This window comes from Alligator mississippiensis, chromosome 2 (assembly GCF_030867095.1).
Source record: "Alligator mississippiensis isolate rAllMis1 chromosome 2, rAllMis1, whole genome shotgun sequence".
In the NCBI taxonomy this organism is placed as follows: Eukaryota; Metazoa; Chordata; order Crocodylia; family Alligatoridae; genus Alligator; species Alligator mississippiensis.
This window is the reverse complement of record NC_081825.1, coordinates 210,946,259-210,971,388: the sequence shown is the minus strand read 5'-3', so window position 1 is coordinate 210,971,388 and position 25,130 is coordinate 210,946,259. Positions and strand designations below refer to the sequence as shown.

Genomic DNA, 25,130 nt, shown 5'->3' with positions numbered 1-25,130 from the left:
ACAACTGTAAATTAGTTAATGATACTGACCTCCATACTACTACATGCATATGTTATATAGCAGTTTTATGTTCTGCATTTAGCAAAGCTGTGTGATCTTGCAATATTGTATGACTTTGAACAGAAATGTAATACCTTATTTGCTTGAATGTAAGGGAAGTTTTTTCCCCTAACCAGCATCCTTGCATTTAAATACAAAGAAACCCCATTAAATATGTTATCTATCATTAAACTGATGCAAAAAGCATGTGCTCAGTAATGGAAACTAAATATGAAATGAATTAAGTGCAGCTAGCAATGAAAATGACTATAAAATATTGAGCAATCATGCTGGTGGGAACATACCACATGCATAGCTTAGTACAGCTCACCTGAATAGGACAGATAGTAGTACCCATTATGCTCCCTCAGCACCAATGCTTTTTCAAGTCATAGTGAGCCACTACACTAAATACATTTCAACTTCCTCTTCATCACCAGAGCTGGACTGTGCCTTTCTTTCCCATTTCTAATAATTCCTGTTTCTTTATCAGCCTTAAATATCTGGCAAACATCACCAAATGGGGTCCCAAACAGTTTATCCTGAATCCCTCTGTTGCCCCTCTCTCAGCCTTGTGTATTTTGTCGTGTCAATTATCGTGGTGCATCCACAGATGCTTCTCAAGTAAATCCCAACACGTCATTCTCCCGTTGTACTCAGCCTTGGTGTTGCTGCAGATGGAGTACTGCATCCAATTTTGGGATCCACCATTCAAAAAGGATGTGGAGAAGCTTGAGAGGGTGCAGAGGAGAGCCATGCACATAATCAAGGGTCAGGAAAGCAGACCTTATGAAGAGAGGCTGAGAGCCATGGGACTCTTCAGCCTGGAAAAGCGTAGGCTCAGGGGTGATCTGGTGGCTGCTTGTAAGTTCATCAGGGGTGCTTACCAGGATCTGGGAGAATGTCTGTTCACCAGAACGCCCCAAGAGATGACAAGGTCGAATGGTCACAAACTCCTCCATGACCATTTCAGGCTGGACATAAGGAAGAACTTCTTTACTGTCTGAGCCCCAGGGTTTGGAATAGATTGTCACCAGAGGTGGTCTAAGCACCTACTCTGAACACCTTCAAAAGACATCTGAATATTTATCTTGCTGGGATCCTCTGATCCCTGCTGACTTCCTGCCCCTGGGTCAGGGAGCTGGACTTGATGATCTTCTGAGCTCCCTTCCAGCCCTAATGTCTAATGTCTATGAAATATGATTAGTGTGGCCCTACCCTCCAAGAGGTTGAGTTGGATCAGGTCTCCCTGCACCTCATCTGCAGGTATATTTTGGGAGGATCCAGAATTTGTGACAAAAACACCCAGCTCCAGTCATGACTGGGGGGGCTAATTAGCACATGGATTCTTTTTGGGCAGTATCTGGAGTATACATATATACTATGCAGTGCTGGGCTGTGGGGTCACCATGGCTTGAAACAGTGTTGATTCTGCTGGGGCCCAGCCCAATGAACATATGTATGTGGGGATGCAGCTGAAGGCACAAGAAGTTGGGGTGGGGGCAGAGGGCAAGTGGGCTATCTGACCCCTCCCCCAGATCTATTCTCTCTGATGTAGCAGTGGGTGGGATGGGGACAAATTCAAGGCAAACCTCCAATAATTAGTTTCTATACCTGAAAACTTTATAGCAAATGTATACATTTTCCATATATAGAATCTAATTTCTGGAGGGCTGTCTTATACTCATGGTTTATATGCAAGTAAATATTGTATTTAGACACTACAAGAATGGCTTGGTAAAGTATTCTGTAGTAAAATATATACATATTTCTGTGTATATAATTTGTTTTCATCCACACCTCTCTGTTAGCATATTTGCACATTGCAAACCCCCATATGTACTTTAATCTCCTAACAATATATCCTTTATTTTTATGGTGGTTCACAAAGGAACTAGTCAAAATTTGGACTTTCTTGTGCTAGGTATTACCAAAATTGGTCATGTCTGGTATGGGGAAAGATGAATTTATGTTGTATTTTGAAAAGTTGCCTGTAGCTTCATCTTACACTTCAAAAGTGTGTAACAGCATACAGAATAATGTTCTCACACTGTGAAATATACTTAATCAAGCTTTCAGGAGTTGTAGAACTGGTAAGTCTCACTGGTATCAGAAAAAATAAAATTGTTAGCATTCCTGGAAACAATTGTGTAGTAGCAGTTCCATTGTTTCCTTTTTATTTACTTTATGCTTAGTGCATATAATTATTTGCAAAGGACCATATAATCAGAAATACTTTTACTCATCAGATGTGTTGTAATTATTTTATTTAGCATACATTCTAGCCATAGAAGAGAAACTGTTAATTATAAGGAGAAAATAAGGCATTTACTCAGGTGCCTTTCAGCTTTCCCTCCACAAGGCTTTTTTGCTAAATTATTGTAATCTAATTAATATATGGCATAATTTTTACCATTCAAAACAGTATATAAAGTATTTATATATCTGATGAAAACCTGAGACAATTCTACATATCTTTAGAAAAATAAATGTAATTATTTAAAATACCCAAGATGGAAATTAAATAAGTCTTTAAATTTACAACACATTAGAAAGTAGAAAATTAGGTCAATTAGCTACTTTTGGGAAGAAGAATGCCACTTATGGAGTTTAATTCAAGGTTACGAACAATGAAATCTCATGATAGTGTTGAAGTATTAGTAGCTAGATTTTCCAATGACAGGAAAAGAGGTTTGCTTGTAAAAATGTTCTTATGTCCTTAATTGAATTTACCTGTTCATTTTCATTGTAAACTATTTTGTGTTTAAATTCTGACATTTAGGGATGCTGTACTTTCAGATATTTGTCACCCACTGTTGGGACCACCTACTGGCTGATGGCTTGGGTTTGTGAAAGAGAAATACATGCAGAATAATTCTGGGAGCTCTGTATGGAGAGGAGAGCCTTTCTACAAAATGCTGCAAGTAGGGTTAATTTATAGCTTGGTGGAAGGGAGGCATTCTCTATGGATCTCAAGATCAAATAGTTGAAAAGATATCCACCGCAGGATGCTGTTGAGATCTAAGGATGAAGAATGATATAATTTGGGCATGGCACTTTATTCCATGTTAGTTCAAGGACTTCTTGAATAATTTTAGCAAGGATTTCCTTTCTTCTTTCTGCCCCTTCTACAATCACACTGGATGTATCTTTTGCTGTTAGGAAAGGGGAACAGGTTGTGAGAGGCAGGCTGGAATAAATTGTGATAAATTATGTGTTCTGGTTAACTTGGATCTGGGTAAATTTACTTAATAATATCATTAAAAGCATACCGTGGCTAAGTTAATTCCTTATTATTTGAGTTCTGTATGTGTCTAGACCAGGGGTGGAAAGATCTGATCCATAGGTCAGTTCCATCTCACAGAGTGCTACCATTAGGCCCCCAGTGCTGACTCTTCAAGCAATGCTCCACATGTGGTGCCCACTCTGGGATGCATGCTGGAACCAGTATGCAGTGGATTCCCACTGGAGCACAGGCTGTGTGGGGCATGGTCATGAAGTGGCCAGAGCAGGCTCTACATGCAGCACAGTCCTGGAGAGGCCAGTTTGGGGCCATCCAGCTCCCACTCTAGCCTCTCTAGGGCCATGCTGAATGCAGTGCCTGTTCTGGCCACCCTGGGACCCACACTGGATCTGGAATGATCTGCCCACTCTGGCCACTCTGGGACATGGGCTGGGTCTGGAATATGGGGCTGGTCTGTGGACTGGTTGGGCCTGTGGACTGGCCCCATGCAACTTACACAGCTCATGGGATCAGATGAGTGACTCCCCTGGCCTAGACTAACACAACTTCCCCCTGTCTGAGGGAAGGTTGATGTGGCTCTAGAGGTATTCAGTTTTAATCCTACTCTGAACTCATCCCAAAGTTGGCCTAGCTGCAGTGGATATTCAAGCTGGGGAATTAAAATGGCCAGATGTGATGCTAGCCACTTCAAGCCATTGTGTGATATTGGCTATAGACACTGGCACGCTGAAATTGCTGTAGCCTGAGGAACCATTAAGATATGGCAGATCTTTGACTTTGACATAGTTGAAGACTGTATTTTATTGTGATATTCACTGTACAAATACATAATTAATCATTAATCAAGCAGAATATATCATCCTCAATCTATATATAACATTGTCAATCTATGAATTGTGTATTTAGTATATAATGAATACAAGACAGAGTGTTAGTTTACAGTGAATGCAGTCATAGTGCAGTGGTGGAATGATTCTTGGAGTGATAGCCCTTTTATATTTCTTTTACGATAGCTGTAAAATAGCATCTCCCATTCACATGCTGATGTGCTCACTCCATCAAGCCCAGCTATAGATTTGAGATCTCTTATGAGACCATGGCCAAACTATCAGGAAAAATGAAGGCTTCTGGCAGCGTAATTCCCTACAAAGGAAAACACTTTGTAAAGAGTACAAACAGTAAAATAATTCAGAAATAATTCTTCAGGTTGTAGAACTGCATGAGTTTCAAGAAGCTCATTCTGGGCTCATCTGGCATGCTGTACTCCCTGATGCACCAGTGCCCTTTACTCAATCAACTGTGTGTGCATGTAAGGGGATGAAGGAAGGATTAAACCAGTGGTACATGACTGCAGGTGAGGTGCCCAGCAGCCAGGAAAGGTTGGGTTTGCTGGGTAAGGAAATGACAAGCAGACTGCACTTTTTACGATCTTTTTTACTATTCAGTCACCAGCAGCCATGGTAATGTGACTGCTTCTTTGATAGAAGGTGTGATAGATACACATCTTTATAGATTAACTAAATAAGATATATAGAGAGAGCACAAGCTTTCGTGAACCCAAGTTCACTTCATCACCCACTGTGAAAAGACTTGCAGAAAGCAGAGTATGAGAAGGAGAGAGAAATTGGTGCCATTGTATGAACATGGAAAAAAAATAGAATATTGATTCAATGCATTTCTGCAGCTGTAAACAGTTGTACTGATATGATGACCAGCTATACTGAAGTGGAAAGCTAGCGTTAGGAAATGGTGAGAAGGGGAAATGTCACCATTCTCTGTTTTCGTTATGTGCACTGTCATTTTTCTCACTCCTTCACACTTTCCATGTAAGCTGAATAGTGTTGGTTATATTTGTGTTCTTTGGGAATGTCTTACTAGTGCCCATTACGGCAAAAAAAAACCCCCCTTCCATTTACTACAATTAGTGTACTTGTAACTATTTGGATGGAGAGCAAATGTTTCCCACTTCACTCCACAGGGAATAATGAAAGCAAAGAAACATAGACTGAAATCTGAAGGCTTTCCTCTTATGTATATACAATATCACTGTTGCCTTTCACATAAGCGATTAAGGATACAAAAACTGAAAGATCTCTTTATCCCCCCTGCTTCATTCACTGTTTATTCTCATTACATAAACTTAAACTATGGCTAAAATATACTACTGGTGCATTTTAAAGTGTGAGAATATTTTATCCAACCTACACTATCGTTTATATATATTTTTGCAAATGTAATGGCATCTAGGGCTTGTATTTCTGACAAACTATTTGACAAGAGAAAACTAGGGGCTTCATTCACCACCTAGGGCATTTAACCCCAGAGAATATAAATAGCTAGTTAAAATAAAAAAGTGCCTCTATCAACTATTGATTTATTTAAAGAAAAATTAAGATCTGAGAGGGCAAAAAGATGGGAAGCAAAACAAAATCTTAGTTGTCTTCAAGCCTCTTATGGGTTTCTCCTTGTAATTAAGGATTTTTAGAGATGACATTAATGTTTCAAAATATATCTTTGCAAGCTATTTCTGCTCGTCTTTTTTTACTGCCAGCATCAAGCTGTAGTGTATGAATTTCTAATTGGAACAATAAAGTTTGATTCCTACTTTGCAGAGGACGCCCTTCCCAGCAGGGTGCATCAGGTTGATTGAATCTGTCTGTTACTTTAAATTAGGAGAACCTGTTTCTATACTGTGAAGCTTATACAGATTTACTTCTTCCAAGCAATGTGATCTTAATTATTGCAGATATTTTGTAGGGGGGGGGTTATTCCAGGCAGAATCTGCAAGGCACTCTTATAACCTTAGAGTTAAGTGCCACCCACTGTGTTCTCCTCTCTCCCTGGTTGCCACTTAAACTGCTAGTAATAACAAATCCTTCAGGACATCGATAGAGTCACTGTGTTGAATAATCACAGGCTATCAGGCAGTAGGCTTGCAGCAGCAGCTCCATTGCCTGTGACATCACTCCTGAAGCTCAAACCCCACTCTAAGCTCTCTTCATTAGTCAGTCTGTTGGTCTGTCTGCCTTTATAGATCCGTGGACCTTCACACACCCGAGCGGCTGTTTTCTGAATAAGGGCTTTGGAAAACAGAAAGCCTGTGGGAGAGAGACAGGGAAGAGGATAGTGAGAGAGGAAGCCGACAAAACAGATCAGACGAGCTACAATATGAAATTCATCTCTGCCTATTACTTGCTGCCTCTCTTTCCCGTTCTGGTGTTCAGCACTAGGTGAGTACAAAAGGCTGTTTCACTTGGAGTTCTGTTTTGTCTGCTGTTTTATTCTTTTAAGATTCATTCTTCTTTCTTTAAAAAGAGAGATGGATTCCAGCCTCTTCCATTGTAAGTTCAGAGTGTCTCTTCTTGAGCTGATTTTTTCCCTCCACCTCTCTGATACTTTGAGAGGTACTGAATCTCTACTTGGACGCTCCAGGCTGTTTATGCCTTTTCATATGAATGAAGCATGCTATACAGTTTTCCAAAGCTTGTTTGGCTGGGGGGGCGTGCATTTTACAAACGGTAAGATGGACGTGTACAGCAGCAATAGCAGGTAGTCTGTGGTCCTGAAGAAACTAAATTCAGAACATACTAATGTTTCTCCCCCCTTTAAAATGCTGAAAATAAACACTAGAATAGCCTTGTTGCAGTGCAGTCTTGTTTAGGATTTACTGTATGTATTCTGAAACACAGGTAAGAGCTTGCTGTGGTACCAAGGTGCCTAGAAACATACTAAAAAGTTACTGCATTACTCCCTAATGTGTGAATGCAATAGATCATTGAACAAAATATGAACCCAGGCTATCAGTAATTAAAATAAGAGCCAAAGCTGACAATGCAGCATTCTGATGATATATATCATATTAAACATTCCCCCCTCTAGCAGTTAGTGGTTTCACAGTGCTGGAGGGATAGTCTGTTCAGTAAAGGCAGGATAAAGCTGCAGCACTATCCCACTATCACGTTGTTCGGAGATGGAAAGTTGCTTTTAAATGGCACCACGGTTGATTTTAAGCTTTCATGCTTTCTGATAGTCATCAACAGATGTTTGGTATATTTTCTGCTGTATTTGTTAATAAATACTGTGTATACTTGCAGATCCTCCAAATGTGTAATCACAGTGTCAAGGAAATGTGTCCATCCCCGTTTTTCTAATTCTCTATAAAATACTCATGTTGGTGTTTTTTGGAGGAGCCCTTTGTGTTCACTGATTAGCACCTTCTCTCCCCCCTTCCCCCCCCATTGAAGGTATGTTGAAAGTAACTGTCATTTCTATTGCTTGAAATGAGCACATGTGAGCTGCAAGTGTAGGTGAGAGGAAAAGGGATAGAATAAGGGAGTGAAGTTTCAGGTAGATTAGAGAATCAAGAATGCTGGACTGCCTTACATCTCTTCGTGTCCTCCTAATATTTCTGATTTAAGCTTTATACGAATTGGCACAGATCACTCAATAGTCTTTGAAATATTTTGCAGTTTTCTTTTGAGTTTTATATTGAGATTCAGTAATTATCTATGGATCTTTTCTGATTCAATAAAGAGACTGAGGTAGCATTCACTATCAGTCAAGTGTGAAACTTCCTGTCAATTCTGATGTAATACTTTGACATTATTTTAAAATGATATATTCTTTGCTAAATTACATTGGAGTTGATTATTAGAAAGGGGGAACAATGGGAAGCCAGATATCCCAAATGAAAGTTTCCATTATAAGCGGGTTTTTGAGGCAGTTAGCAGCTGCCAACGTGTCCTCTTTAATCCTTTTAGAATTATTGCATGTCTCCATAGTGGGGACACACAAACAAACACAACATAATATACTTTAGCAAATATAAGGAAACAATTTTTAAATGTGACCACAGACCTGGTCCAAAAGCATTAAAATAGATGTCTTTCATTTTAACATGAAAAATATTTCCTACATACAAAACATGTAATATATAGTAAGTACATACCAGTTTTGAAATAGGTTTTGTTTCCTATTGACGTCTGTGACTAGTATAAACAGAAAGTGGATGTTGACATCTGAATGCCACATGAAATTAGTTTGTTCTAGGAGAACCTCTCCCCCACCCCCCTAACAATTTAGAAGTCAAGATGTGCAAGTGGCACATCATCTTTTTAATTCCTGTGACTGAATGCTGAAAATAGATAATCATCCAAACAAATTATCACACTTACCAGTGAGAATCAGCATTTGGATGGAGTTTCAATCTAAATCCCTGTTGCATTTCTTAATATTGAGCTCATTTGTCACAAATTGTAAATGGCAGCTGTTACTTACCCAATTCTACTGAAACCCTGCTAGATGTCCTATTAAGTAGAAAAGTAAACTGGAATCTAAGAATCTAGGTTTGGAGATTTATAACAGGGGGAAAGTCCTAACAGTGTTGAAATATTATGTTGGAGAAGTTGTTCTTGATTCCTTGATTTTACTGGCGGTGTAAAGCATCCAGCAATTTTCAAGTGTACATGGTGAAAGTTTATAAAATGACAGTGCTATCAATATGCCGTTCACCGGAAGGAGATTACAGTTTAATCTGTTTTAGCAGAAGATCATTCTTCTTCACAGTATTTCTTGCACACATATGGTTAATGTGTAGGCTAGAGCCGAAACAAAGTAGGTTTGAAGAACAATTGCTTTAGCAAAGAGGGGAACTTATTATCTTGCTGTGTGAAACTGCTTAGCTCAGGCAAACCAGCAACCATGAGTTGCAATAACTTTTCTACCATGAGATTTCTTTAGTACTGTCTGTCAAGTTGTCGTGTTTGCAGAGCTATCTCCACTTGATACATTATCAATGCTGAAGTCAATGAGCAATTACTTGATGACAAAGGTGAGAAGTTACTTTTTTTTCCCTTCCTTGTCATATGGTGATGTCATCTTTGCATCACATTGTCATAGTTTCATGAGGAGTCTTACAGGAACCTGAACTGCTTTTTTTTTTTTTTAATTGCATTTAAACTGTGCATGCAAACTGTGTTGACTTGTCTTCTGGGACTAACGGTGTTTAAAAAGAATTACAAATAAGATTTAGGAGTAATTATTTCTTTAGATTTTTCATAAGTACATGGGGCAGGAACCTCAGCTAAAGTGCCAAAACAGTCTTTAATATACCCTTTTCCCATTTTTTTTTCTATTTCTGTAAATGGCTTTTCTTCAGCCCTGTAACCAATTGCAAATATGAGAGTCAATTCATGAGTACTTGCTAATATGATTGGTTAAATTGACTTCAGCAGAACTACTGTCATGGATAGCTTGAGGAGCAGACCGATGAGAAATAGAGGTGAGCAAATCTAAATTAATAACCATACCAATTTCAGTACTGAACCTAAAGCAACCTGTTCTAAAGTTTGAAATAGTTGGTTAATTCTTTATCAGATTTTATAAGCTTCTGTACTTCGTAGCTTCGGAAGGTCCAAAACATGTTGGCATGGGATCCTGAAAGATTTTAGTACTTTTAATATTGAACTAGGGGACACACAAATATATGTGAAGATATCCAAAGAGTTATATTTGGCATCCAAGGTCATGATTCTGTAACTGACTGCATGCAGGTCTCTTGTAAGCCCTGACTGCTGGGTGGGGTGCAGGGATATGCCCGAGTTGAGTTAGTCAGAGGATCAGTAAATAATAGTGATGATTTTTGCAACATTGGTAGGCATAACTATCTAAATTGGTGAATGTTTATCTGAGTGCGTATTCAAAGGTAACCTTTAGGGGACAGATATTTACTGACCATTTAGCACATCTGAATGACAACGGATTCTGCGGTTGACCCATCAATAACGATTTTTTTTTTTTCTAAGATCCCCAACAAAAATATTCGCCATATTATGGATAGTCTAGTTTATAGGAAACTTCTGAGAACACCTTGCCCCCTTCTGTAATATCAAACCCTTTCCTGGCCAAGTACAAAGTTTGGTGGAAACCAAGACATTTTAAAATTGATTGAAATAAGGTTTTTACACTTAGAAACGGGCCCCTAGACTAAAAAATGCAATTTAAATAATCAGTAATAATGTTGCTAATACAGAAACTCATTTATGGGTGTACAAGTAAGAGGGCAGTAAGAGAAAGAACTTAATATTAGTTTAATAGTAATGGAATGGTAGATAATGGTATTTTTCTTTTTTAAATAGCACACTTGCATGGCAATCTTAAATTGCTTTGAAAAGCAGCCAGTAATTCACTTCAGAAAAAGAAATGCCACCTCAGTGTCTTATGACAGGATGTAAACTGCCTGCTAATTTATAGTAGACAAATGCTGGTGCACTGGTAGCATGACAGCACCCACTTAGGTCTGGAAGTGGTAGAGGAAAGAACAGGTCTGTTGAATTTCCTTTATCTTGTGCTGTATGGGAAACTGCTTCAGAGGGCTGCTAATACCTTTTCCCTGGGAATGTCAGTTTAGAGGTCAGGTATGATTTCCCCACTGCTTTTCGGGCTTTGGTGTCTTTTTAGATGATATGAAAATACTTGGAATATTTTGCCTTATAGAGCTGATGCATTTGAATTATCCCCACGCCTGTTGTACATCTAGAAATAGGGTAAAGGTGGATGCCATTGACTGTATTAAAATGATTGATGATGAAGTAAAACGTTGGCAATTCCCTTTCCTACATTAAAACCTTTTGCATTTTTCATTGTATTGTAACTGGATAATGTAAGTGACTGTATTCATCGGTATCACCAACTGAACCCTGGCCCCACCCTGCATTTCTAGGTGAAAGGGGAAGCCTCTTTGGTGCGTTGGTATCATCAGCTAGTTAGGATACTGCTGCAACCTGTATTCTGATAGCCACAAGTTATTTTCCCTTCAGAGACCATATTGTGGAGTATGGGATATCCATTTTCCTCAGGATTGCAAAATAGTTCTGGCGAGTGGGTTTCTCAGACATGAACTGCAGTGTTTAGCAGGAAAGAGCAGCTGCTGTCACTATACGATCTGAGAATAATGGTGACTGCTTTTATGTTATTCTTTCAGAGTTCCTCCAGGAATATGGGAACATTAACTGTCTCTGGCGTTTATGTCTCCTCCTTATACTTCTTTTCCCATTTGCTTTTACCATGTCAGAATAGGTTTTTTTTTTTCTTAGTTGCAAAAGTGTTCTGATTTCAATTATGCAGGATGGTATGCCTGCTTGGTAAGTTGTCTGTGTGTGTGCATATGAGGGGTGGGCGTGAAGGAGTGGGATTTGGTGCATAACTCGACCTTCTAGTATCTGCAGATAAATGCATCTGATGGGCCACTAGACTGAGCTACAGCTACACCTGATTATTTCTCCAGTATATCACTCCTTGCCAATTCGTTAAACTTAATAGGCCAAATCCAGCTCTGGTATAAGTCCATTGATTTCAACTCCCTTGAAATCAATGTACGTAAATCAGACAACAGATCTGGCCCAAAGTCTATACAATCACCTTAATGGCTTATGATTTAGGGCCCAATTCTTCAAGATGATAGTGGTGTTCAATGATCCTTGTTCCTAGAAGCCTTGCTAGGAGAAAAAGGTTGGTTAGCGACTTAGAGAATCAGAATATACCAACAATATAGACCACAGTGTGTAAGGATTCCTGAGCTAGCTTTAAACAATCTAATTTGAATGCTGCTAACCTTCTCAACAGTGTAAATTACCAAACACCGTGCCCCGTGCCATCACTTTTGTAGTACGCTGCTTCTAATACCGGAGCTAGCTCCTGGAAAACTAGTGCAAGTATCAATGCCCTATACTGAGGCCTACTGCATAGGCACACCCTAAGACCCTTAATGCCGGCTATCTTATGTTAGTAATTGGTTTTCTCCATAAATTAATTACCTTTTTGTGAGGTTGATATAACGACGTTTAAAACTACACACTCATCCTGCCTTACATTTTTAATATCTGCTGTTTTGACAACAAATTTTGAAATGCTGAGTGCTATTTTTTCTTCTTAATTTGGGAACTAGCTTCTGGTTTAAATAACACAAAACAAAAAGCATCATTGGAGTTGCTGGGATTTTGTGTATCCTAGGCAGTAAAATAAGGTTAGAAAGAGTGGCCAAAATTACTAGTCTGCCAAATTGAGTCAGAAACTTGAAAAGAACAGGCTTTCTCATAAGATTTCAGAAATACCAAAAGAACAGCTCCTTGTGTAGTTTTTTTTGGCATTTCCAATTCCAGCACTGATGAAATCTGAAAATATAGAGGTTTCCAGGGGTTTTCTTTGTTCCTTAAAACCCCCCCAAAAAACAAGATATTATCTTAAACTTTTTTTAACATCGAAAAAGGAAAGAAAAGTCCAGGTTTGATCTGACAATTCTCATATATTCCAAGCCATTCATGAAACACCCTAGAATTCACCATTGAAGTTTGTAATAGAAGTGATTGTTTATGCTTGTTCAATGCAATGGCATTGCATTGAAGCCAATAGGGATTATAATAGAAAGTTACTTTAGACTCTGAAGTTTAGATTCAGCTGTTTTTTGCATACTGACTAATCCTAAATGAAATTCATAGATTCATAGATTGCGACCTCAGAAGATCATAAGGTCCACCCCCCTTGCACAAAGCAGGAAAGACAACTGGGGTCAGGTGACCCCAGCAAGGTGACCATCCAGTCTCCTCTTGAAGATTTCCAGGGTAAGTGCTTGCACCACCTCTGGAGGGAGATTATTCCACAGTATGGACACTGTAGCTGTGAAGAAGTTTTTCCTAATGTTGAGCCTGAAATGGTCTTCCAGGAGTTTGTGGCCCTTACTCCCGGTTTTCCCCAAGGGCACCCTGGTGAACAGTTGTTCACTGACCCCTTGATGTACTCCTCTGGTGTAGCAGTAAGCTGCTACCAAGTCCCCTTTCAGCCTTATCTTTTTCAGACTGAAGAGTCCCAGGTCCCTCAGCCTTTCCTCATATGGCATGCTGTGCAAGTCTCTGATCATACAGGTGGCCCTTCTGTGTACCATCTCAAGCTTTTCCATGCCCTTGTTGAAGTGCAGCATCTAAAACTGGACACAGTACTCCAGCTGTGGTCTCACCAATGCTGAGGAAAGTGGAAGAATCATTTTCTTGGTTTTGCTGGAGATGCATCGATTGATGCATGCTAGAGTATTTGCCCTGCTGGCAGCAGTCGCACTGCCAGCTCATGTTCATACTGTGCTCTATTATTACCCCCAGGTCTATTTCATTCGTAGTGCTTGTCAGATCGGTGTTGCCAAACCTGTAGGTGTGTAAGAGATTGTTCATCCCCAGGTGGAGATGAAATGCAATACTATGCTGCTATCCTCTTTTGTTTTCAGACCTTGGTATTAATAATTGCTATAGAATGCTGTTTAATCTCCTTAAACAACAGTTCTTATTGTTTGATCTTCTCACAATATTGATACTATTCCTATATTTAACTAAGACCTGTTTCCAGATGGTAATGCTTATAACCTAACACTCAGTGGAAAGGTAAATCTCAGGTATTCAGCATGTCAAACAATGTTGTGCCTTTTTATTATGTGATTTTGTACGATAGGCATATGCAGAGTTTCAATCCATAAATATTCCTTTTATTCAAAACAAAGAACAATGTTTTTGGTGTAGATATAGCTTTAACTTATCTCTCATCCTTTAATCTGTAATATTCTGTCCAGGTGTCAGCTGCAGTTTGTGCCATTCAATTCTTTTATTACATTTTAATTCTTCAGATGCTACAAACTACTATGGTAGTGAATATCAGAAATACAAGAAAGTAAATATCAATTTAATTCATTTTAATATGTTATTACACACCTTTTCTTACCCTCTTTTTGCCACTGTATTCACATATCCTTCTTTTCACCCACCAGTATGCTTCTCATTTATTAAGGTACCATATGTGAGCAAATGAATAATCTTTGAATTTATTTTGGTTTATATTCTTTAACAGCCCATAGTACCTGTCTTAGTTTCTTTGAAGTTCTCTGTTGCTGAATTTGCAGAAACTAAACTAGAACTTGGTTTACTGATTTCTTCTTTTCTTTCCCTTTCAACTTGTATGATATTTAAAAATACTGTTAAATTTGAACTCAAAGGGGTAGGGGTGTGTGAAACTGCCACTAACCAATTCCTTTCTAACCAATAGCATCCATTAATTTACAGAGCTAGAAGGAGAATGAAGGAAATGACGCATCCCCAAGAGGTATTCTGTCTCTCCTGCTACCAAAGGAAGATGAAGTTGTAGTGATTCCAGCTGTTCCCTTTGATCTTATGGTTCTATCACAGTATCCTTGGAGTGTCTTCATAATTCGTTCAAATTTAAAACGTCCCTGTAAAGTAGGGATGTGTTATCCTCATTTTACAGATGGTGAACTGAGACACCAGACAGGTTAAGTGGTTTGCCCAGGGTTACAGACAGTATGTTCAGAACTCGATATAGAATTTGGATCTCTGAGTCATTCTCCAGTGGGCTAAACACAGAGGTAGTAGTTTTCTTTCCTTGTTATAGACAGACCCCAAGCATAACTCTTTTCCCTCTCTACTTGCCCTCCCCATATCAATAAATTATTTCAGCCTACCACACCCTTACTATGGCAGGAATGCTATCACTGGCACAACCTCCTCCATTCTAGTATCCATCCAGCTGTCAGGGAGTTCTCTCTTCCATTGCAGGCATATATGCGTTTATGGGAAAACATCACTGGCGTTATTATTGCTTCATCTGTTATAGGCATTTCTCATCTAATTTGAGTAGCTGTTTTAGTTCTTTATAAAACTTGGGTCACAGCAGTGAGAAAAAGAACAGACTTATTAACTGCTTCTGGTAAACAGAATGATTATTGTTCTTAGAGCACTTTATGGCTGTTGGGTTAGTAGTATTTGATTCTTCTTTTCAGATGTTTTAAATAGCTTCATTGAAACGAGGCCAAAGAAACAACAGCAGCAGAGGTGGTTTGCGTGGTTTTCTATCTCGGAATTGTTTAGGTGAACAACTATAAGAACCTCCTGAGCCTATGGTAGTGAGAGCCAGAGTAATGAACTGTGGACACCTTATGTATCTTTTTGGTGATATTTTTTTTCTTTCCGTAGCGCATCATTTTGAGTGATTTTCCCCCCCCCCCCCCCCCCAAACCTGCCCTATCTGATTTTACTAGAGAAGCCTACGGTAGCAGGGAGGGAAAATGTAAGTCTCCCCTGAAATGTGAATGAGAAAATGTGTGAAAAAATGTGAATAAGAAAAAGGTTGTGAAAAGCAGATGTGCTCTAGGTTATTTTAGATTGGTTGTTGGAGTAGAGTAGTTTGTTTCTACTGATACAGCAAAATGAAATATATGTTCAGTGTGCAAAGTGAGAGAAACTTGAAATAGAAGAATAATATATTTTTCTAACATTTTACTTCCAAGCTTGTAAAAGGAAACATTTATGTAGGATGGGGGAAGTCTTTGTCAGGGAACAGATTGAGGAATTGGGTTGGGACTTGATGATATTCTAACCCTCTTACCACCAGTCCAAGCAGTGTTCATGTGGGTCAGGTTATATTTAATACTGTATCCTTGGTGCTGAAATAGCCAGTAAGGCTATTGTACTCTGTCTTTGGAGGCAACTTGCACAGGACCCATGGATCCTGACCCAGATCTTTTCACACAAAGTCCTTTCATAATGCATGAACAGTTGAAATTGGACACTTTCCCTTTATGCTCTGAGAGTGGCAGTGTTTTGCAATCTTTAAAATTCTTTAGGCATCCTGAAAGGGTAGGATTTGCTCAGTAGTCCAAAATATTAGGAAGGGCTTAGTACCCACGGTCTTTGGAAAATTTTAAGGATTCTTTTCACATTTTAACATCGAAGTAAATGGCCAGTATTTTAGAAAAAAGCTTGGTATGTTGGCTGCTGAGTGCATTTGAAAAGCCAAGTATAAGTATCACAATAGGAGCTGTACACTTTTGGACATCAAGCCCTTTACTTATATACCTGATTTGTAGGTGCTTGTCTTTTGTGAAATAACATGCCCTGATTGTGGATATCTGGTTGTAAACTATCATGGGAAATCTGGACATTTCTTTTCTTTTCTTTTTTTTTTTTACTTTGGATTAAGGAATAAGGATATTTGGCTTAATGCAAATAGTGAAGCTTGTGAAACGAAACTGTAACCATGGTGCCCAGACAGTAAGTGAGGAGAAAAAAACCCCCAAACTCCAATATTTCTGCTTTCTTTATTTCCCTTTGTGCTAAGGATCTCTGACTTTGCAATCAGTGCAGCTTGTGCTATTCAGCGTAATGAAAATTCATGTCCAACATACTGATTTCTGTGGAATCTCTGCAGTCAGTCTTGAATGATGTATGAAAATATGCACCCCTTTCAAGTGCATACATAGTGAATGGAGACAGTTCTGCAATTCCTGCTTTATTTACTTGGAAAACTGCTATCTGCTATTCAGTAAATATAGATGTGCAGCATTTGGTTCAGAAGAGCTTATGAAGCTGGGGATTTTTTTTCTTTTAATTATACATACCTATAGTTTTCTTCTTTGCCACAAATTAATGTTCCCATCCCAAATCCTCTCTTTGGAGACTGTGGTCTTGGTCCAGTGCCCATTTAGGTTGATGGAAGAACTAGGATTGATTGGTCCCTAGGAGAGAGAGAAAATGCAAACGTCACCAAAGCCACATGAAAAGCTTCTTAATTTTTTTTCCTTGAAAATAGCTTTTAATATTTAAATGCTTACAAAGATGTGAATCCCACTGAAAATATTTGTTGTTTTCCATTGAGATCCACGGTAATTGGTGCCTGTACCCATGGAGTAAATGTCAATAGCTGTTGAAAGTTAGAATGAAATAGAGAAAACATGAACTAGAATTAACAGCCCCTAAGGCAGGCAGGATCCTTTTGCTCAAAATCAATCCTACAGCATTCATTCATGAAATGGACTCTGAAAACCCCAATCTACCTGCATCAAGTAGGTGATGTATAAAAGGAAGTAAAAGGGGCCTGAAGAGGTGATCTAGTCCAGTCTAGTTCTAGTGTTAATATACACCCCAAAGAGCCCACCTCCCTACTACAGAGGAAGACAACCCACCCAATACTCCAGTCTGTCTATGGGGTAAAAGTCCTTACTGACCCCAAATATGGCAATTAGTCTGATCCTGAGTGGAAGGGCAAGACCCTCTAGCTAGGAACCTCTGGGTTTAAGTCCCAGCAGGAGCATTGGCACATCCTAGGCAAAATCCCCAGCCTTAGCTGCAGCTAACACCCAGTGTCTCTGAGGAAGACCTAAAGCAAAGCAAAACAAATCCCAAAACCCTGACACGTGTATCCTTCCTGGCTCCCTGTGGCAACCAGCAAAATCCAGAGTCCCAGAGCGTACCCATAGTAAATTATAGGCATATCTGTGCCTAGATTCTTTGACCAAGTGCTGTCCAACCTCTTGAACACCTCCAGTGTTGGAGTGTCCACAGCTTCCCTGGGCAGTCCATTGCCTCACTGTTCTAACCCTAATGAAGTTTTTCCTGATATCTGATCTAAACCTATTTTGCTGAAACTTCAAACCATTGGTCTGTGTTGTACTCTCAGTAGCAAAAGAGAAGAGGTATATTCCCTCTTTTTTTTATAGCAACCCTTCAAGTATTTGAAGACTGCTATCACAACCTCTCAAGTGCCTTTTCTGCAAGTTGAACATGCCTAGCTCTTTCAACCTCTCCTTTCATAACTTGCCTTCCAAGCCCTTTATCATTTTTTTGCTTGTTTCTGGACCCTCTTTAACTTCCCCATGTCCTTTTTAAAATGTGGAGCCCAAAAGTGCACACAATTTTCTAGCCGAGGCCTAACAAGTGCCAAGTGAAAGACACTATCTGCTCCTGTTTCTTGCACCTAGTGCTTCTATTGATGCTTTTCAATGTACATGACTATACATAGGAAAAAAGTGGTATTTTACTTTGATGCTAGTATTTGATGAAAGTGTTTTCTTTAGAAATGGATCAGGTCTACTACAATTTAATGTTATCACGGGAACATAAGAATTGGACTAGTGGATCAGACCTGCAGTTCATCTACTCCAGGATCCTGTTTATCAAGAATAGCCAAAACCAGGTTTTTAGGAGGAATGTGTAAAGGGCCATTCAGGAGGCAGTATAAGGTAACCTACCCTCAAGTTAAATCTCTTCGTATTCCAGCCAATAACTTCACATTGTCCGATAGAAATATTTTAAGATGGGGTGGAACACCTTTAATATATTCTGTGTTTGCAGAGCCAATATAGGGTGTAGAGAACTGGGGGCATGTGTTTTCAAGAACTTGTATTGCTGAGTAAGCATATTTCTGTTTTTGGAACCAATGGAGCTTTTTATAAAGATAACACCTTCTTTTGCAGTTCACAGTATATCACATTATTTAAATCTGGAAGTCAGAGGCATGGATTATCCTGACCAAAACAAGTTGATAAAAAATGGATATAGAAGGAGGTGTTTTTATAGTTGTCGTAATTTGGGGTAGCCAGTACCAGTAGATGGCACAAAACTGCCCAAAACAAAACCGTAAGCTACAAGCCATTTAGATGATCTAAGAAATGATGCTGTTAAGGGGTTGGATTCTACCCAATCTCGCTGCTCTCATCTTTCCAGAGATTTTCTTCTGCTAGATGCTTTTTATGTAGGTGTTGATGTTTTCTAGACATGGAGAAAGCTGGGAGAAAATTATCTTTTGGCGTGTCTACATGTGACGTTACATTGCCGTAGCAACACGTTCCCCCAGTACACCACTACAGCAGAGTAGCTGCTAAAAATAACCGTGCACCGTGTGTATGGTGCACTATGGGCTGTTACTGTGCCATGATTTAGTACTTCCAAAAGGAAGTACTAAATCACGGTGCAGTAACAACATTGCCATAGTGACACATGTAGAATGCACCCTTTGTGTTTGATTTAAAAATGTGAAAGTATGTATAGTTCTCCAGGGTGGGGAAACACTTGTTTGCTGTACTTTATATATGCTGGCAGCTAAAACCTTGTTAAAATGAACATTTTCCATCTCTGAAAAATAATGAAAAGGTTGTGCTCTATGATTTTAATGAAGTTTTTCCATTTGAAAACAACAAACATAGTGAGCTAGGGCATTTTTTTTAGTTCCAGCTCAGGGCAGTAGTAGAAACAGTTAATTTATTGCTCTGTGTTTACTATGATATCTTACTACTGAGTGTCAACTTTCATAGGTGATATTTATCTTTAAACTAACATTAGATATATCTGTAAGGGATTCACAGATAGATTTTTTTTCTCACTTTTAGTTTTTATTCTGTACCACCCACTAATGAGGGGGCAGAGGGATTCATGGCTATGATTTTTAGCTAATCTAATGAAGAAAGAGAAGCAGTAGGCAAATTCCCTGAACTGGAATAGTTTTCAAGGCAAAGTCACCATCACAAAGCTCCAGATGGAAAGAGATTAAAGGGGGTAAAGGCTGATGTAGGGTAGTCAATGCAGTTCTGTAATCCTGGGAAGGTCATTGTTACTCAGGAAATATGTGTGTATGTGTGTGTACCTTTGTTGTATAAAGTACCTCAGATGTATTTACAGCACTCTGCTCTAAGAGCACCATTCAGTTGAAAAAGCAACTGGAAATAAAGCTGTTTTTAGAGCTATCTTATCTCAATGACCTGAATAGAAATGTAGAATTGTAGCTGTCTGGAATTACAACATTTGTTAAGTCTAAGACAGTGGTTCTCAAACTTTCTAGTCTCATGGTACCCCTCTATAACTTTTTGGAATTTAGGAGCATTCCACTGAGAAACACTGAGCTAGAATCTAACGAGTGCCAGGTGAGCGTGGCAGGGGCAGCACGTCACCCTACTAAGTCCTGCTTTTTCCATTCCCAGACCTAGTCTGTACCTGAAGAGGCAAGCGACTACTTCTTTGGTGACTTGCATGCCAGCAAGTGGAACCTTGTCATCCCTCCTGGTTGGCCCTAGGAGTGTGGGAGTAGCAGGGGGGATGAACCAAACTGAAAAGAGGGGCCCTGTGTTTGTCCATCTGCACACGTGCACAGCAGAATGTAGTGCTGGGAGTGCAGAGATGCCTTAGCTGGGAGCTTCTGAAAGTCAGGGAGCAACAACAGGCCTCAATTCTCTGCTCTATACTGGAGTGCCCAGCTCTGGGCAGAAGGAGGAATAATTGCTTTCCTCTTTGCACATGGGCTAAGTGCTGTGGCAGCTTGCGTGAGAACGAGGACTGTGCGAAACTGCACCATTTTGTCCCGACTTCCGTTTTGCCACTTTGATGGGACAGTGTTTTGTTTTGAGTTTCATTTCATTTTGAAAACACTGTTCCATTTCGTTTCGTCAAAACTGTTTCACTGGTTTGACCAATTTTTTGACGTTTCGCCTATAGGCTATAATGGGGAAGCACAAAACTGCCTATAACTTTGTCATTTTGGGGGCAGATTTGGATGAAAACAGCAGGGATGGTAGCCCCTTCTGAGGACATAAAGTCTGCCATGTTTCAAGGAGATAGGTGTAGGGGTTTCTGGGAAACTGCAGCTCAGGCTGCTGACAAGCAAAACTCATGATATTGGGGGGGGGGGGGGTGGGTGTTAAGGCACGGCCTCACTGGTGCTGGGGCCTCTACATGATGTGGTAGTGTGCCCCAATGAAGTCTCCTCCTCCCCTACAGCCTCAGTTCAGTCCATCACTTAAAATGACAACAGGTAATAACTTAGTAAGCAGTACAGTAGCATCAACAGCATCTCAGGCAGCCAAACAGTTGTAGTCAATATGAGAGCAGTTCTTTTCCCATCTACCCCCTCCTTCTCCTTACTTCCTGTTTCCCTTCAGGCAAGCGCAGCTTCAGCTTAGAAATTTGAAATGTTTTGAAACTTCCAAAATGTTTTGACTGCCCTCATTTCATTTTGAGTGTGTTTCGAAGCCCTTTGTTTCATTTTGATATTGCTGTTTCAAGCTCAATACGAGTCAAAACAGGATCAAAATGAAACAGTCAGCAAAATTTCATACAGCCCTAGTGATAATCACTGCTTTAAGCCAAATTATACAGTTTTAATACATATACAAAAGCACCTTTCTTTTAAGTAAGTCCTGCGCTTATATATATATGTTTTTTATTATAAAAAGTTGACTATATACATCCACATAATACTAGGCCTGTGCAAGCCTGCAGTGATCCGATCTGGCTTTGGATCCAGCTGCTTTGGATAGCAGTGATCTGATCTGGAGCTGTGGACTGGGTTTCCACCTCGATTCGGCCGAAGCAGCTCTGAAGCTTCGGAGCGGACTCGGAGATCCGGCCGTAGGGTAAAATGGGGAATCAATGAAATATCTATAACATTGTTGCTTTTTGTCCAATTTGAATAAAACATGCAGGAATGGTAGTCTCTGCTGAGAGCATAAAGTCTGCCAAGTTTCAAGAAGATCGGCCAAGCACCCACGGCACGAGTTTTGTCTGTCAGCAGTTTGAGGGGCAGTTGCTCCCAAACCCCTGCACCGATCTTCTTGAAACTTGGCAGGCTTCATGCTCTGTTCAGAGTCTACCATCTCTGAAAATGTCATCCAAATCAAATGAAAAACAACAGAGTTATAGATATTTTATTGTTTCCCCATTATACCCTATGGCCGGATCTCCGAGGCGGCTCTGAAGCTCTTCAGAAGCTCGGAACCGCTTTGGGAAGCCCAACAAGGCCAGTGCTTTGACCTGGATGTGCTGCTTTGGACCCCAAAGCATGCAAAGCTTCTCCAGATCCGAAGCTCTATCCAAAGCCTCACACAGCCCTACATAATACCAGATTTTTAATTTTTAACCCTGCCACTTTATTCAAGGTCCAGACAGAAGAAATGATAAAATATTAGATACAAAGATTTCTGTTCTAATAAAGATATTTGTTCATGATGTCTGCCGTTCCTTTATTTTTACAATCTTCTATTATTTGAACACTCATATTTCTACATAGAGAAATAATAGTACTAACACATGACAGAAGTACTATTAATCTATGGAAAGAATTTTTTAAATATTGGTAGTAGCATTATTAACAATTATAATTATAAGCAGTAACAATCATAATAACTATGTCAGTATAGTAGAAGTGAAAAAGTAAGTAAAATGTAAAGAAATGCTACTTCCTTATTGTAACCCTTTGTGGCCACTGGTATACCATGAAGCTTATCCGAATGTATTCTCTATTTGGAAATACAGTGAGCACTTCTGTCCACCCACTTCTCAGCTGACCTTGAATCTTTTGCAGAATTTGAAGTTCCAATTCTCAGTTCTATACTGTGAAAATAAATCCAAATTGATATGGATGGGGGTGTTAAGGTTTGACATGCACACAGTGACCTACTTCTGTAGCTATGGAGAGAACCCACATAAAGTGCAACGCAAATGTGGCAAAAAAGAATAGAAGTATGTGATCATAAGCCAATTTAGGTAATTTTTTTTTAGTGTTTCTTAGACCTGAGTTGGAAAAATTCCATTTAAGGTGTTGTACAATTTCTTTTAACAGTCTTAGAGCTATGCTTCTTGTCATTCTGGAAACATATAATTATTCGGGCTATGCAAAACAGTTTTGTTTCAACATCCATTTCACCATTTTGAAAGGACAGTGTTTCATTTTGTCATTTCATTTCATTTCATTTCATTTCAAAGCGCTGTCTTGTTCCGTTTTGTCAAAACTGTTTTGACACATTTTGACTTTTCGCCCATAGGTTATAATGGGAAATCATGAAAACGCCTAAACCTTTATCATTTCATGCCTGATTTGGATGAAAGTAGCAGGAATGGTAGCTCCTTCTGAGGGCGTGAAACCTACCAAGTTTCAAGGAGATAGGTGCAGAGGTTTTTGGGAAACTGCACCTCAAACTGTTCAAAACATAACTCCTGACAGTTGTCGGCAGCAACAGCCTCCTTTCATCCGTTATGCCGATCTGGGAGCCTGCACCCCTGGGAGGGCTGTGGAGCTGTGCCAGACTCCTTCTGGGGGTGCAGCCCCCCGGATCTGCACCCTGGATGAAAGGAGGCCCCCTGTGCTAGTACAGCATGCAGGCTGCGCCTAGCGCTGAAGAAGATTGCTGCTGCTGCTGCCTGTCCCAGGCGACAGCAACAGCCTCCCCTCATCCGGGGCACGGATCTGGGGGCTTGCACCCCCAGGAGGGCTGCTGGGCTGTGACAGACTCCTCTCAGGGGTGCAAGCCCCCTGGATCTGTGCACCATATGACAGGAGACTGCCACTGCTGTCTAGGAGGCTGCTTCCGCTGCAATGTTTTGAAACGTTTTGAGTGCCCTCATTTTGTTTTGAAGCCTTTTGTTTCATTTTGATTTTGATGTTTTGAGCTTGAAACACATCAAAACAGCTTTGAAATGAAACACCTGGTGAAATTCCACACAGCCCTATATACTATATCCACCATCTAATAACCACGTACAATTGTTGTTATTAGTATAAAAATCAATGGGGGTATGCTAATTTATATCAGCTGAGGATCTAGGCTTTATTTTTCTTAGATGGGCATTGCTGGGCTTGCAGATTTTCATCTCAGTATTTTAGTTATTTTATACCCATAGCATGGTGATTATATATAAAAGGAGAAAATAAAATGAGTGGAAGTTTTTCAATCAGTGATTGAAGAAATCTATTTACTATTACCATAAACACTGTTAGAAGATACTGACCTGTGGTATTAACTATTGCAACTCAAGCTTAAGTCAAATGACTAGGCCCAGGGACAAAGTTAACTTTTATTGAGTTCCTAGGCATTACACCTGTATTATTTTAGTGTGTACTGTAGTATGTTTTTTTTTTAAGTATTTAAAGGAATGAATGAAGTAAATGCACTGTATCATAAGTTGCTCCTACTTTTGTGTGATGGGAGAAATGAAGGGAAAACACAAACCAAATATATCTGATCCTTATCTCAGTGATTTTGGTATAAATCTAGAGCAGGGGTGGGCAAAATAGTAGATTGGCCTGGTGGCTGGACTCCATTTCCCAGCAGCCCCTGCCTGTGTTGCTGCAGCTAGTTTCCACAGAGACCCCAGCAATGTCAGTGCCATGACAGTGTTAGGCCATTGTTGCCATAGAAACTAGCCCTAGCAGCACTGGCACAGTGTGCGGCTGTGTGGGGAGCCAAGGCTGGGACCTTGAAGTGGTGACAATGTGGTCCTGGGTTGGGGCAGAGCTGCAATCCACTGCCTGCATGCCCTTACCTGAGGTATTCAGTCAGTGGATTGCAGCTCTGCCCTGGCTCTGGACCACGCTATCACCACTGCAAGATCCCAGCCCTAGAGCAGCTCCCCACCTAGGTGTGCATGCAGCCAACACTGCTGGGCCCAGTTTCCATGGAAACCCTGGCTCTATACTGTCATGGCACTGCCACTGCTGGGGTCTTCATGGAAACCAGCCACAGCAACATGGGAAGGGGCTGCTGGGAAAAGGAGTCCACCATGGGCCTAATCCAGTCCACTGTTCAGACTTTGTTCACCCTGATCTAGTGTAATATCTTTGAAATCGATGTAATTACCCTAATGACCTGATGTCAAGTGTTTTTGTGTTGGAGTGTGGGTTCAATTTGCAGCCATTTGTTGAAAGAAATAGAAATAATGGAAGAAAATAGCAATTTTAGTAATGGATTTTTACATATACTTTTATCTATACTCAACATCAAACTGTAACCTTTTTAAAAAGGTGTATTAAAAATGAATCGCTCAAATGGAACTGATTATGTCACAAAGAGAGATGTGTTTTGAAAAGTGTCGTCAGTTAATGTTTTCCGCGGATGTTACTTCCCTCACAAAATTTCTCACTTAAATTACAGTGTCTTTCTATTATTTTTTTTTTTCTGTATATCCAAGGTAACTTCTGTTTCTTCTGAGTGAAGAATAATATTGAAAATGAACACACATCCACACAGTGCAGCTGT

General features: G+C 39.8%; 1 protein-coding gene across 8 annotated transcripts in view; it reads left to right on the top strand.

Moving 5' to 3' along the window:
* Positions 1–2,863: 2,863 nt before the first annotated feature.
* The window catches only part of LUZP2 (leucine zipper protein 2), a 433,570-nt gene continuing 411,303 nt past the window's right edge, over positions 2,864–25,130 (top strand). For 2 of the 8 annotated variants that reach the window (XM_019477006.2, XM_019477005.2), the window contains exons 1-2: positions 2,864–2,963; positions 6,318–6,513. In XM_019477006.2, coding sequence (XP_019332551.2) covers positions 2,930–2,963; positions 6,318–6,513 — 230 coding nt within the window. In that variant the 5' untranslated portion in view covers positions 2,864–2,929. Of the gene's footprint in view, positions 2,964–6,317; positions 6,514–8,949; positions 9,114–25,130 lie in introns of those variants that run through there. The other 6 variants (XM_019477004.2, XM_014602168.3, XM_059722726.1 and 3 more) reach the window with 5 other exon arrangements.